Raw genomic sequence first — 14,722 nt, forward strand, 5'->3', positions numbered from 1 at the left:
TATAAGGGCAGACTAGATGGACCATGAGGTCTTTTTCTGCCATCAGACTTCTATGTTTCTATGTTTCTATGATATATTATTTCAGCTATTCCATTATAGAGTGGGGCATAGCCTTAAAAGGATCGCTGCTATTCAAATTCTTAACATGGCTTCATGCCATGAACCACTTATCCAATAACGAATTATTTTTCAGGTCACTCAACCTGTTCATACCACCCAAGTTCTCTTGTTCCTAAACAGCAAATTTAGAATTATTTTCTTTTGATAGTTTTAGATTTTCCTTGTTTCAGAATCATAAGAGATTGTGGAAGGCCTGTGGAATAGAGATAAACACATCTCATATTTCATCTCCAAGTAGCACTAGTCCTCATAAAATGAGGACACGCCCTTTCAATATGAACAGTGACTACATTTCCTTGTGGCTTCAGTTTGGCTGCATCAACTTCCATGTATAACTTTGAAAGTTCAACACTCTCCCCCCAAAAAAACTTAAAATATTCCAAGTATACAGGGAAAGATGATTTGACTAAGAACCTCAGTGTCTTGCCAACATCATTCTCAGATACAGTACTGGGCTCTCAAATATACTCGGTCCTCCCAAAATTGTAGATTTTAACACATAGTGAGGTTTTATTGCAGAGGTTGGTTACTCACCAATGTGTCATTCGGATTATGCATTTATAATAGGTATATTCTCTAAAACAAAGATGCAATTACAACCTTGTTTTGATTATATCCAAGGGGACAGAGAGAGAGAGAGAGATAAATGTATCAAGGATGTAATTCACCTCAGTGAGCTGCACCGCACCACCCAATCTGTATTTAAATACAGCTACTCGCCATTTAGTACCATTTCACATTGCAACATACTAAAATACCAGAAGGGGGAACAACAATTCTTTCGCCCGGGGAGGCAAACAAAGAGTTTATGCCCGAGGTGCACGAATCTTTATTTATTTATTATATTTGTCAAACAAGTATACAGTGATCCCTCGATTATCGCGAGGGTTCCGTTCCAAGACCCCTCGCGATAATCGATTTTTCGCGATATAGCGGTGCGGAAGTAAAAACACCATCTGCGCATGCGCGTCCTGTTTTCCATGGCCGCGCATGCGCAGATGGTGGAGCGACGAAAGTTCGGAGGCTGGCAATGGTTGTTTTTCATGCCGGCCACCCCCCCCAGCGCCTCCGGGCTCCTCGCCGCTACCCCCCGCCCGCCCGATTCACCCCTCTCACCGGCTTTCTTGGGGCACGAGTCCTCCTTCAGCAGCGCTTGTGGCAACGGCTTCTCGGCTTTTAGAATGCCCGCCTCCTTCCTTCCATCCCTCCCTCCTTCCCTCCCTCCTTCCTTCCCTTCTCTCCTTCCCTCCCTCCCTTCTCTCATTCCCTCCCTCCCTCCTTCCCTCCTTCCTTCCTTTCTCTCCTTCCTTCCCTCCTTCCTTCCCTCCTCTCATTCCCTCCCTCCCTCCTTCCCTTCTCTCCTTCCCTCCCTCCTTCCTTCCTTTCGTAAAAAGCACTTAAACAATGACAGAATAAAAAACCCCAGCCCTCACCTGTGTTTGAATTTCATTCACTCAGTCATTCATTCATTCTTCTGTATGCCACTCAGTCCCAACACTTTCAACCCACAAATTACCATTTCCCATCCCCTTAATTACTGTACTGTACCTCTACCTGTACCTGTACTGTACACATTGAATAACACACTTAGTCATCCTGATAGAAATAATAACAATATTTATTTACATTTTTTGGGGGGGGTTAGCATAACTAGGATAAATCGGGATCTTCTTCTATCACCATGTCTACAATGGACGCTGCAGGTGATGGTGTGACCGACCTCTTGGTTTTTGTGACAAACATAGTTATGGGCAGTTGTTGGCGCATTTTCTTTTTCTTGGCTAACATGGCTCTGTATGGTGCAAAGGTGTTGTCAAGGGAGGCCTTAAATTGTATAGAGCGAGTCACGTTGGGATCCCAAAGTTCCACCATGCGTTGTACATTTGCAGCAGCTCTGTTCAGTTCTGCAAGCCGCTCAAGCGTTAGGCCAACATCTTCTTCTTCCTTAGCTTGTTCAGCTTCCGCTTCCTCCTCTTCTTCACTCGCTGACCTGGTCAGCTCCTCCAGATCTTTGTCTGTCAGTGGTAGGCCATGCTCATCAAGCAAACCATTGACTTCCTCTGGTGTCATGTCAATGAAGCCTTCTCTGCGCTGGACGAAGTTTTCGGCTGCACCTGTATCTGCTGAGGCAGCTTCTCCATGCAATGACACACTCTTCAGGCCATAGCGCCGTTGAAATTTCTCAAACCACCCTTTGCTTGCTGTGAATGTGGCTGGGGCTGAAGAAGTAGAAGATGTTGATGGCTGGGGGTCTTCAGAGTCACCAGCACCTTCATCTACAGAGAATGACAGGAAAGGGAGAGAGAAGTGACTTGAATGAAAGCATACAGTCCTTCCTTCCTTCCCTCCCTCCCTTCTCTCCTTCCCTCCTTCCTTCCCTCCCTCCTTCCCTCCCTCCTTCCCTCCTTCCTTAAAAAGCACTTAAATAATGACAGAATAAAAAACCCCAGCCCTCACCTGGGTTTCCCTCATCTGCATCGCCTCCTTCTGTGTTTCCAAGACGGTTGTACAGTTGCTGCGCCTTGGTTCGTATAGTGTTCGTATCCAAAGCAATGCTCTTTTTGCGGCAGTCTTGTACCCACACGGACAAAGCAGCTTCCATCTTCATAAGGCGTTTGTTTCTAGGCGTCACCATTCTTTTTGCAGCCTTGTTGAACATTATCTGAGAAGTTTGCCTTATCTTCTTTTCGTCTTTCCGAATGTATCGCACAGTCGATTCGTTGATCCCATAATGCCGACCAACATCTACATTAGAACGTCCCGCTTTCAGCATGTCCAAAAGTTCAATTTTCTCCTTAATTGTCAGCATCTTCCTGCTCTTTTTAGCGTCGCCGCCTCCAGTCCGCGTGCAACGTTTAGGAGCCATCTTCCAACAAGTCTTAACAAGTTCCAACAGTTCCAAAAGTTTCAAAGCACACTGAGCAAACAACACGGATTAGCCGAGATTTCGGCCAACCAGCAATGGCAGACGTCAGTTTGGTGATGACGTGTGACGTCATCGGGCGGGAAAAACCGTGGTGTAGAAAAAAACAGCGCACATATTTTTAATTTATTTTTTGAAAAATCGCGATATAGCGTTTTGCGAAAATCGAGATCGCGAAAATCAAGGGACGTATTAACGTGACAAAGTATAAAGAAGTGAGAAAAGGGATAATAGGACGGAAGGACAGGGACGGTAGGCACAATAGTGCGCTTATGCACGCCCCTTACAATCTTTCCCGCCTCCCGCTGAAGGGATCAGAAGATTTACTTGCGCGGGTGCCTCAGAATCCCCGCCGTATCACCCAGATCCGACTGACCGCACCTCGGCTACGGTTGCCATGACGTCGCCCCGCTAACACCCCCTCGATAGGCTTTGGCTCCGCCGCTGCCGCGTGCAGCTCGCTCGGACGCGCCCAAGCACGACTGCGCGAGAGGGCCGTGGGCTTCGGCTAATTGCAGCGGCGGGCTCGGTCACGTGTCGTAGCGCTCGGGGCCGCGCCTCTCCCCTCCCTCCTCCCCAGTTGGCCCAAGCCAGGCTCGGGCGCGCGCGCTAAGGTCCGAATGTTGTGAATAAAATGCGCCGTTTGTTCCACCCCGGCGGCGCAGGCAGCTCTTAAAGGACCAGAGACCGCGGGTCGCCGCCGCCTCCTTGGATCTCCCCGGCTGTGGGGGCAACTCGGAGGAGGCTGCGGCGCTCTGCAAGCGCGGAGGAAAACAAAGAAGCCGCCGGAAACCGCCGTGGGGGGCGCGGGCACGGGGTTCGGAGCCGGCGCCCAGGAGCCACGGCCCAAAGGAGGGCTTATGTGGGGTGCAGCTGCACCCAGGACAGCGGAGCCAGCGGACAGGTAGGCAGGGCAGATCGGGGGGCGTTGGGGGCGCTCATTGCATGCACGCACAGCTGCGAGCTGGAAATGCACGGGGAGGGAGGGGCGCGTCGCTTGGACTGGGCGGCTTAACGGTCCTCCCTCCAGATGATTTAAGGCCCTTCGAAGCTATAAATGAAACCCGGCTTTTAACAATGCAATTGGGGTGGTGGTGGGTTTCTGCTCAAGATGGTTCTTATGGGTGATGCTGCTGGAGGGGGGAGGGTCAAATGGGCCGGCACTGCAAACTGCGGCTTCCTAACAAACAAAAACGCAGCCGGCGGGGGCCTTTCCTCTTTCTCACTATCGGCTGCACCTGCATCGCCTCTCCTGACCTTTGAGAGCACAAAAAACGAGAGAAATTCCCATCAAAACCGCCTTGGAGCCGGAGTGGGATGGGGAAAAGAAATTGCGGGCGACCCTCCCGGGTGAAGATGAACGGCCGCTGCCTGATAGAAATCGGGGCCGGCGTTTTGCAGCAAAGGCAGAGCAGCTGTGCGGCAATCAAAGTGGAGGGATTTCTTCCTTCCGACCCCGATTGATGGGCAATGGCAGATTTCGGGACTGAAAAAAATGGTTGGAGTCGTCGGTTTGTGTTGTGAAATTATTATTTTTTTTGAAGGTGACTTGTGAATGCAAAGGACGTGTGAAGGCAACAGGAAACAAAGCTCTTGGGGAGGGGAGGGTCATGGTTGGAAGTAGCTTGCCTCCTTTTCTCTCTTGTACAAAGCGGATGGTCCTTTTTGAGCGTTTATGGCCCTGGTGGTTTCCTGTCTTGAGTTTCTGTAAAGCTGCTGCTGCTTTTCCTTTGCTGCTGCTCTCCAGATGTTGAACTTCATGAAGTCCGGATAGTATGATACGGGGAGGGGGGAATTGTGGGAGGCGTGTTCCAAATGATGGAGCATGCATGCGAGAGCTGCAACCGTATGGGTATTTTATGTCAAGATGCCAAATTCTGTGAGAAACCACCACCTTGAACAGAGCCAGTCTCCTTTTTGATTTTCCCAGTTTGTGTGAACCTCTCTCCTTCCCCAGGAGCAGTGGAAACATATTGCAGTAGTTCCGTGAGAGGAACATTTCCTTTCCTTGGTTTCTCCAAAATGGATACAGAACTGAATGGTTTGAATTGAAATGGAGGAGAGGCACAGGAAGTGTAAGGAAAGTTATTTGTTATTAGGTTTGGTTTTAGAAATGAGAGCAGATAAAATGGCAAATTTCTACCAAAGGAGAAAAACAAATATTGCTTTGAAGAGTTTGTTGGCACTGAGGCTGTTGTTACTTTAAAATAATTAAAGGAGAATATGAGTAGAAGTCAAAATTGCTGTTTAATTTTGTGACGTGGTAACTGGACTACTAATAATTTCTGACTGATATATCAGTCAGAAAAGATAGCTTCTAGACAAATATATGTCTTGGATTTTGCGTATCTTGTAACCCCTTTTTCTCCCTTCCTATCTTGTTTCTGTTTAACTTGTAATGTTATGCAAAATTTGATGCATGTGGTAGTGACATGCTTCCCAAGAAATGGGAAATATTAATGTAATAATACTGCAATTAAAAACGTGAAATACTGCAATATTAGTGCAATATCTGGTTTTAAATTTTATTGTGAAGGGTGTATGTGTTTGTGCGTGTATATGTGTTTATAGTTTTCTCATGATGTATACTGAAGATGGCATTTAATTTTGTTGTATGAGGTGCAATGACAAGTAAATTTAATGTGAAGAAATGGGGCTGGCAGCCTGGCACATTCTGAGATTTCCCCAAATATCTGTACTGCCATGATGATTTGGTACATTTTTCTCTTTAAAACTAGCATGCTACAGGAAACAAAATATTATTTTCTGTAGCATGCCTGGTGAGGCCTGAAGATAAATATGCACTGTATATGTTAGCTGATTGCCACTGTACAGTTAAGGTAACATAACTCATGAGATTTAACATAATGGAACAGCGATAAGGCTTGGATGATGTCTGAGGAGATACTTGGCTTAGGTGCAGGAAGCTTTACCCAATCTGTATTTGGATATTATTATTATTATTATTATTATTATTATTATTATTATTATTATTATTATTATTATTTATTGGATTTATATGCCGCCCCTCTCCAAAGACTCTTTTGAGAATCAGCATCGCAGTGTACTTGGGAAGTCACCAGGTTGAAGAAAGCTGTTCCACTATAATGCCCTATTATGTTATTCTGAAGATTTTTCCCAGCTGACAGAGCAGTGCTGATCATCGAAAATAATTGCTTTATTGTGTCAGTTAACTCTACTTGAAATGGAAAGCTTTTATAGCAATGGCTAGCCAAGGAATGATTAGCTGAATTGACACATTGTTAGTTGCCAGACAATTTTTATTTGCCATTAGTAGATGCAGCAGATTTGATGGTTAAGATGAAAAGCATGACTTCTCCTAACATTTTGTCTCCTGTTGAATGTCCATAACATTGTTTGAGCTGGGGCAGTATGATTTCCATTCCACTCTAAATGGAAAAGTACCTTGGGCCTGCTCAGATCTTTTCTTCTGCATTTATATGTGAAATTTAATGTAGAAAAAAGTCTTCCACTTAGGCAAGAAAAACCAAACATACACATATAGATTTGGAAAAACCACATTTAATAGAAACATAGAAGATTGATGGCAGAAAAAGACCTCATGGTCCATCTAGTCTGCTTTTATACTATTTTCTGTATTTTATCTTAGGATGGATCTATGTTTATCCCAGGCATGTTTAAATTCAGTTACTGTGGATTTATCTACCACGTCTGCTGGAAGTTTGTTCCAAGGATCTACTACTCTTTCAGTAAAATAATATTTTCTCATGTTGCTTTTGATCTTTCCCCCAACTAACTTCAGATTGTGTCCCCTTGTTCTTGTGTTCACTTTCCTATTAAAAACACTTCCCTCCTGGACCTTATTTAACAGTAGCAGTAACTGTGTGAGGTATTTTGGAGTCTTAGTGGACAACCAATTAAATATGAGCCAGCAGTGTGTAGCAGCAGCCAAAAAAGCCAGTGCAATCCTAAATTGCATTAACAGAGATATTCAATAAAGATCACATGAGGTACTAATTAATACCACTCTATAAAGCCTTAGTAAGACTACACCTAGAATACTGTATCCAGTTTTGTTCACCACACTATTAAAAAGATATTGAGACTCTAGAAAAAGTGCAGAGAAAAGCAAGAAAGATGTTTGGGGGGACTATAGGCTAAAATATATGAAGAACGATTACAGGAACTGGGCATGGCTAGTCCAGTGAAGAGAAGGTACAGGGGAGACATAGCAGTGTTCCGATAATTGAAGGGCTGTCACAGAAAAGAGGGAGTCAACCTATTTTTCCAAAGGTCAGACAAAGAATACTGTAATGGATGGAAAATGATAAAGCAGAGATTCAACCTAGAATCACTGGGTGTCAACAGACTTGAAGGCATACACATGGAGATTATATATGTGATGAAGTGATGAAGTTTCAGTGATGAAGCTCTCACAACCTCTGAAGGGAAGCTGTTCCATTGGTCAATTGTTCTCACCAGCAGTGGGCTACGAGCCGGAACGCTAAATTGCAATCGCCGCCGCGGATCGTAAGTTCTTGCGGGACCAGCAAGATTTTGCTGCTGCACCTGGGGAGGTAGCAAAATTGCGCCAGTGTTTCGGCGAGGTTTTACCTGCGGCTCCATGTGCGATTTTGCTACCTCCACAGGTGCAGCAACGAAATCGCACTGGTCCTGCAAGAACTTACGAACTACGGCGGCGAGCGAGCACATCACTGAAGCTTCATCACTTCATCACATATATACATTTATGGAATTTAAATTGACACCGCTGGATTTTTCATTCAAAAAACCTCAATTTTTCTTTAACATAACCAACTGTTCTTGGAACCAAATTGTTTTAGCTTTATTATCTATTCTTCAGGTCTAGAAAAGTGTCCATGTTTTTAAAAAATTTAGGAGCTATAAAGGAAATTATAAACTAGTTAGATTATAATATCCATGTGTATGCCTTCAAGTCTGTTGACACCTGGTGATTGTCTGAACAAATCAATATATTTTCTTGGCAATATTTTTGAGAGTTTTATATGGTCTGGGCTCTAGGGCTGAAAGGCTATGAGTGCTCATGGTCACCCAGCTAACTTTGTATGTAAAGTGGGACTAGAACCCAGCCTCCCAATTTCTAGGCTGTTGCCTTAAACACTACATCAGATTGACTTTTCAAATTATTATCACATTTGTTGGAAATGGTTGAAAATGCTAAAGAAAAATAGGTGAATATATAGCCTTGCAGAAAATTGTCTTTGCTTCTACCAGGATGTTTTCTTATGATCATTATATCCTTTTTGGTGAGTTTCAAAAAGCATACCGGGTCCGCCTTCTGCCGCACGAATCCCAGCGACCAGTTAGGTCCCACAGAGTTGGCCTTCTCCGGGTCTCATTGACTAAACAATGTCGTTTGGCGGGACCCAGGAGAAGAGCCTTCTCTGTGGCGGCCCCAACCCTCTGGAACCAACTCTCCCCAGATATCAGAGTTGCCCTCACCCTCCTTGCCTTTCGCAAGCTCCTTAAAACCCACTTCTGTCGTCAGGCATGGGGGAATTGAAATTTTCCCTTCCCCCTAGGCTTATAGAATTTATACATGGTATGCTTGTATGTATGATTGGTTCTTTAAATTGGGGTTTTTTAGATTATTTTTAATATTAGATTTGTTCACATTGTCTTTTTTTATTGTTGTTAGCCGCCCCGAGTCTTTGGAGAGGGGCGGCATACAAATCTAATAAATACAAATACCACCTTCATAATAGATATTGCATACTTAGATTTTTAGAAATCCAATGTTGAACAAAAATTATCTCACCCAAACCCCTGAGGATAGGTGTTCTCATAGAGTGGCAAATAGCTACAAAAATAAAAGGAAACAAAATTGTGAATAATTTTCATACTGGCAAGATGTGAACAGTGGGATTCTTGTCTGGACCTGTGGTTTTTTAAACTTGTGTCTAAAATATCTCAAGAGGAGGATTAGATTATGAAGTTTACATCTTTGCCTAGGATACCAAAAAAGGGGGGATTGAGAAGAGTTCCTAAAGGCAGCTTCTATTTGTATGAATTGGCTTCAAAATATCAAATATGCTTCAGGATCAACAAATGCGAACTGTTGCTTGCTGACATAAAAGACTCAAGTTTTGCCTATACCTTAACATGGTCTGAACAGGTAGTAACTGGCCAGAAAGAGATTTCAGTCATGAAGAACAGATTGAGGTAACTATCATTCCTCTATGCAGGTGCTTTAAAAAAAAAGGTCAAATATTATGGCTGGAATCATTAATTTGAAAATAAAACTGCCAATATAATAATGTTCTTGCACAAACCTTAAATGAGTCTGCAGTTGGAATAGTCTGTATGGTTCTGATCATCACACATCATGAAAAGATGCAAAAAGGCAAATAATTTATTAAGGATTATTTCCTATTAAGATGAAGACTGTCTCTTCTGTAGCAATTCAGTCTCAGTCTTTTGATCCCAGTGCTAAAATTTGAGATCATCCAGTGAATAAATGCAGGATAATTCAGGAGTCATAGAATTAAATGGGTTTCCTTTTACACAGTGCACTATAGAATTCACTGCTAGCAGTTGTAATGGTTTGAATTCTAATATGAATGGTTTTAAAGAAGATCAGGCTATAATATTACTGTTTATTAGTTCCTGCAGCTCCTTTTCCTAAAAGGAGATTGCTGGGTGGTAACATTATAATGTTAGTATATTCTTACATTTTTAAAATGAGATTTTGGGTGTAGCTTATTAATATATATCTCATCCAAATGGTGTTGGAATTAATGATGGTTGTGCTTATGTTTATCATTGAAGAACGTTTATGACTTTCTTTGCTAATTTCATTACATGGCCAAGTCTGATCTATGAATTCTTTGTTGGATCTGGGTATTCAAAGTTGAAATCTATTTCAGCCACAAGTTTTCTTGGCCCATTATATTTTTAAGTTACTTGTCTTGGTTGTCCGGTAGATTAAGCTGGAGTGCTCTGAACCTCTTAAAAGAAAGGAAGAGATATAATAGAATTCAGTTAAAAGTAGTACCACATAATATGATGAAAGACTTAGTCTAGCACTGAATAGGTGGGGATTTTTTCACTTCTTGCTGTTGTGTTGCAACCTACCAGTCCCTCTAGCATAACTCTTCTACAGATTGTTCTGTTTTAGAACGTAAAACTCAAAACTCTTTTTATCACAGGGCTGGTGTTCAATAGCTGTTTCATCCCTGTTTGCAGATCCCAAATAACGACTGTGGAACTGCATTTGGAGTGTGAGATCCAGCATCACCTTTTGCCTTGTGAACATCCCCAATGCGACCATGGGAACTGGCAGTGAATAGGTGGCCGCCTGTCCCATTTGACCAGCAACTATTCCCAGGAGAGAGCTGTGGCAGCCCAGCACACCTCAGGAGAAGGTAGAGAGCTTCATCTTTTAACTAATGTTGATAATTCAGTGCAAACCAGCATTCTCCCTATGGGCTTCAGGGGGATTCAGAAGTTTGACGTGCCTCCTTAAAACATAGCACAGACATTGTGCTGCATGACTACAGATGACACCGCTATAGTTTTAAAGAATGCATCTGTGGTTTAAAATAGCAGCACTCAATTTCATATTAAAATAAATGCAAATTTTGCCTCAATTCTTAATCACTTAGTTTCCATACTAGCTTCTCAGCAACTTCATGGAAGTGGGTTTTTTCAAGACTACTTCTGAGATATGTTTGGATTATCCTATCCAATCAGTGGCTCTAAGATTTCTTTATAATTCCACATGTGAGTATTAAGCAGGTCCACATCTTCCTCTTTCCAATTGTTTCAAAATAATCTCCATTCAACTAGGAACTCTCACTTGCTGTTACTGCCTTCTATAACAAAGCCAACATAGCACTTGCTACAGTCACAAATATTAAAATGGTTGGAAATACATTTTTATTCCATGGTATAAGAATCATAGTAAGTTTCTGGTTGATGATCATATCTATTACTAGATTAGGGTTGTCAAACTCAATTTCATTGAGGGCTGCATCAGTATTGTGATTACCCTTGGTTATGGCAGGGATTTGACAGTAGACTGGGTGGGTGGGGCCAGGGTGCATGTGGCCAACTCGACATTGGAGGCTGGTGAAGATCCAGATGTCTCCAGTGGAGTGAGGGGCAGGATCAGGGCTGGTGCTGGGGCCTGATCCTCCATAGGAGTAAAAACAGAGGTGGGATCATGATGGGGCAACCCAGCTGCTTGCCATCACTGTCATGCCACAGCTTTTACATGCTCAGGCCTCACCAGCCAACTTCATCTTCCAGCTCCACAATATATGGGATGAGCCTTCCACCCGCCGCCCCACCAGTGACGGCCTTGGCGAGCAGGAAGTATAGGTATGCCTGTCCCCAAAAAGGTAGTCTGAAGCCCACACAGCACAAGTGAGTCTGAGCTTCTAGACCACTGGGTTGACCCTCCAAACAGTAGTCAGAGGCAAAGACGCACTACAGGTGGCATGTGATCCGGTCTGCCAGATGTGCCGGGCAGCTGTGTGGCTGGTGGCTCCATTTGAGCTGTAGTGGCCGCAGGCAAGCAAGACAGACAATGGTATGGAGCAAGCAGGCAGGTATGGCTATCTGGTGGGCCAGATAATGTGCCTCCCCACTGCATCACTGTCTCCTCCTACTGCTTGGAGGGTAACCTGCCCCAGCTGTGCTGTGCAGATTTAGGAGCCCCAGGTGCGCTGGCTGGCGGTCTGCTGCTGCAGCTGCTGGAAACCGTCGACCCCCCTCACACACTCACTGTCTCCTGTGCATGCGTCTGAAGGAGCTTGTACTTCCCTCTCATCTCTGATCCAATATCCTATAGACTAAATTTCGGGGGGGAAAACAAAAATATGTTTCTGGCCCTGGTACTAGAAATGTGTTGATTGATACTGATTAGTCTCTTTGTTGGCTGGCATCATCTTTCAGCAAATTGGCAGTATACAGTTGTAATACTGGATTATGAATGTGTCCCTACAATATCAAACAGGTTTTTATTTTAAAAAAATAGAGATTATTTCTGTAACAGCCTGAATCTCTAGGGCAGTAGTATTCTTGACAAGAGTTCATCTTCCAACTACACACAGGAAAATATTTAACACTTTTTATACTAAGCGGTTAAACCTCTGACATAAACTTTTTAGACTAATGGAATAACGTGGGGGGAAAATTTTTCAAGAAAAAGAGAAGAATAATTCCAAGTTGTGCCACTGTTTGCTTTTGAGCCTAGTACATCTGAAATATAAAGCTTTCACAGGCATTGTCTATACATAAAAGGAAACTGAGGAAAAGACTATCTAACTAGTGTATATGAAATAAAGATAAAAAGTACTGCTTTCAGGAAAGCATCTTTGAGATTGATTGTTATTAGGACACATTAGCTTGCTAAGGAATAGTGAAAATGCAGGATATACAATTTATAAATAGAAAAATAACTGGACTACTTGATTACTAGGCAAAGTTGGTGTGGTGGTTTAGACTCAGAAATATATGCATGACAATCTAGGAAGAGAGTATTTCAAAAGAGATTTTCCCAGTACAATTTCAATTTTTGGATCATGAACACTCACCTTGAATTGTTTATATTCTATGTTGTTGTTATCTCTAACTTGTATCACCAGGCTACTCGATTAAAATCTCCACTGTTCTATTACTTAGTGGGCATGTGAGTGATGGAAGAAGAGAGATACATAAAAGGAAATCAGTGATAAAAGAAGGAAATTCAAAAACAACAAAATACCTAAAAAATAGAGAGAACAAAAAGACATGATTTTGATTTCCGACTTCTCCTTTTTTTAACATTTACCAATTGTTGATACATTATTTATAAATACTTAGGTGCCCTAACATTTAGACTGTCAATAATTCTATTTATGTGCCTAATGTGTTGTATGTGTGGATTATTGTTAATTGTAAAGCAAAACAAGCATTTCAGGAGCAGAGATGGGGGAGTCCATTGTTAAAGAGATGCAATGTTGAGCTAATGAAGGAAGAGTCCTTGACTGAGATGGAAAGGAGCTACCTTTGAAGAGTGTTCAGAAACTTCAAATCGTGCAGAATGCAGGCACGCAAGCCGTCATGGGTCTTTCCAGATACACTCATGTCTCTCCAACACTCCGCGGCCTGCATTGGCTGTCGATTAGTTTCCGGACACAATTTGAAGTGTTGGTGATGACCTATAAAGCCCTACATGGCATTGGACCAGATTACTTACGGGACCGCCTTCTGTCACATGAATCCCAACGACTGGTTAGGTCCCACAGAGTTGGCCTTCTCCAGCTCCCGTTGACCAGACAATATCGTCTGGTGGGGCCTAGGGGAAGAGCCTTCTCTGTGGCGGCCCCGGCCCTCTGGAATCAGCTCCCTCTGGAGATTCGCACTGCCCCCACCCTCCTCACTTTTCGCAAGACCCTTAAGACCCATCTATGTCGCCAGGAATGGGGCAGCCAGACCACGCCCCCTTCTTCTCTGTTATGTATGGATGTGACTGAGTAGACTGTTTATTAACATAATGGGATTTTTAGCTTACTGTTTTAACTATTAGATTTGTATACATAGTTTTGTATTGCATGTTATGAGCTGCTCTGGGTCTTCAGAGAGGGGCGGCATAGAAATCTAATAAATAAATAAATACATAAATACATAATACATAAATAAATAAATAAGCAAACAAACAAACAAATAAATAAATAAATTTCCTTCTTAGGATTGTCCATGGGCCATACTGTGAGGGGAGAATGGAGTTTAGTTTAGTTTATTATTAGATTTGTATGCCGCCCCTCTCTGAAGACTTTCTATCTTTGATTTAGGAGGCTTCTAATCTTTGATTTAGGTCAGGTATGTCCACGGTCCGGCACTGATTAGCTAGTAAAAGAACCCCATGAGATTATATTAAAAAATTAAAAAGGGAGTTTGTTATTTATGTATTATACATAGCGGAAGAAAATTATCTTCATTCAATGTGGCCTGGGCAAGCCAAAAGGATGCACACCCATGGTTTCAATCTTTCAATCTTTTATGACTTGTGGACTTCAATTCCCAGAATTCCTGAGCCAGCCAGGAATTCTGGGAGGTGAAGTCAACAAGTCATAAAAGAGGTAGTTCCCACTTCTGGTTTAGATGAAACTGCAGGGAGCTTTGTCTGGGGCTAGGGAAGATCAGTTTGAGTGTGAAGAGATTGGGTAAAGAGAGGAGCTGGGTTTGACCCAGGGGTGATATTCATGGACTGGCTTGGGCAAACCAGTAGCGGAAATTTTGAGTAGTTTGGAGAACTGGAAAATACCAACTCTGGCCGTCCCCGACCTTGCTGCTCGCCCTCATCCCAACTCAGTGCTTGCCCCGCCCACCCTCTCGACGCCCACCCACTTGCCCCACCCCACCCAGTCACTCCTCTTGCCTCCCCGGCATAGCACACTGTGTGCCTCCTCGCTTGCATTGACCACAGTCTCTGCGGCTTGCCTGCCCTCCCATGTGGTGCCTGTGGTCCAACGAAGCAGCCCTGATCTGTCTGTCTGGGTAAGAAAAACTGCAAGCCGCGCCCTAGCTAGCGGCCCCACTGTCACTATCCCCAGCTTCCAGTTTGCCTGGCTTGCTTGCTGCCTTGGCTCCATCCCATGTGGCGCTGCGGCCTAGCTAGCTGTCCCCCCTCCCCATCTCTGGAGCTTATCTTTCTTGCTCCGCCATTCA

General features: G+C 43.4%; 2 protein-coding genes across 5 annotated transcripts in view; one reads left to right on the top strand and one right to left on the bottom strand.

Moving 5' to 3' along the window:
• Positions 1-1,722: 1,722 nt before the first annotated feature.
• On the bottom strand, positions 1,723-3,507 carry LOC139158512 (jerky protein homolog-like). Its single transcript, XM_070735832.1, has 2 exons — positions 2,578-3,507; positions 1,723-2,396 (listed from the first exon to the last, which is right to left on the bottom strand). Exons 1-2 carry the CDS (start codon positions 2,984-2,986, stop codon positions 1,771-1,773), a joined length of 1,035 nt encoding a protein of 344 aa, XP_070591933.1. The 5' UTR covers positions 2,987-3,507; the 3' UTR covers positions 1,723-1,770.
• A 149-nt stretch (positions 3,508-3,656) lies between these two features.
• Positions 3,657-14,722, top strand: part of RNF44 (ring finger protein 44) — a 73,075-nt gene continuing 62,009 nt past the window's right edge. Inside the window, exons 1-2 of one of the 4 annotated variants that reach the window (XM_070738959.1) lie at positions 3,657-3,947; positions 10,253-10,431. The gene's annotated coding sequence lies outside the window, so the exon portion shown is untranslated. The remainder of the gene's footprint in view (positions 3,948-10,252; positions 10,432-14,722) is intronic. The other 3 variants (XM_070738960.1, XM_070738954.1, XM_070738958.1) reach the window with 3 other exon arrangements.

The sequence above is a fragment of the Erythrolamprus reginae genome, chromosome 2 (genome assembly GCF_031021105.1).
Source record: "Erythrolamprus reginae isolate rEryReg1 chromosome 2, rEryReg1.hap1, whole genome shotgun sequence".
NCBI lineage: Eukaryota > Metazoa > Chordata > Lepidosauria > Squamata > Dipsadidae > Erythrolamprus > Erythrolamprus reginae.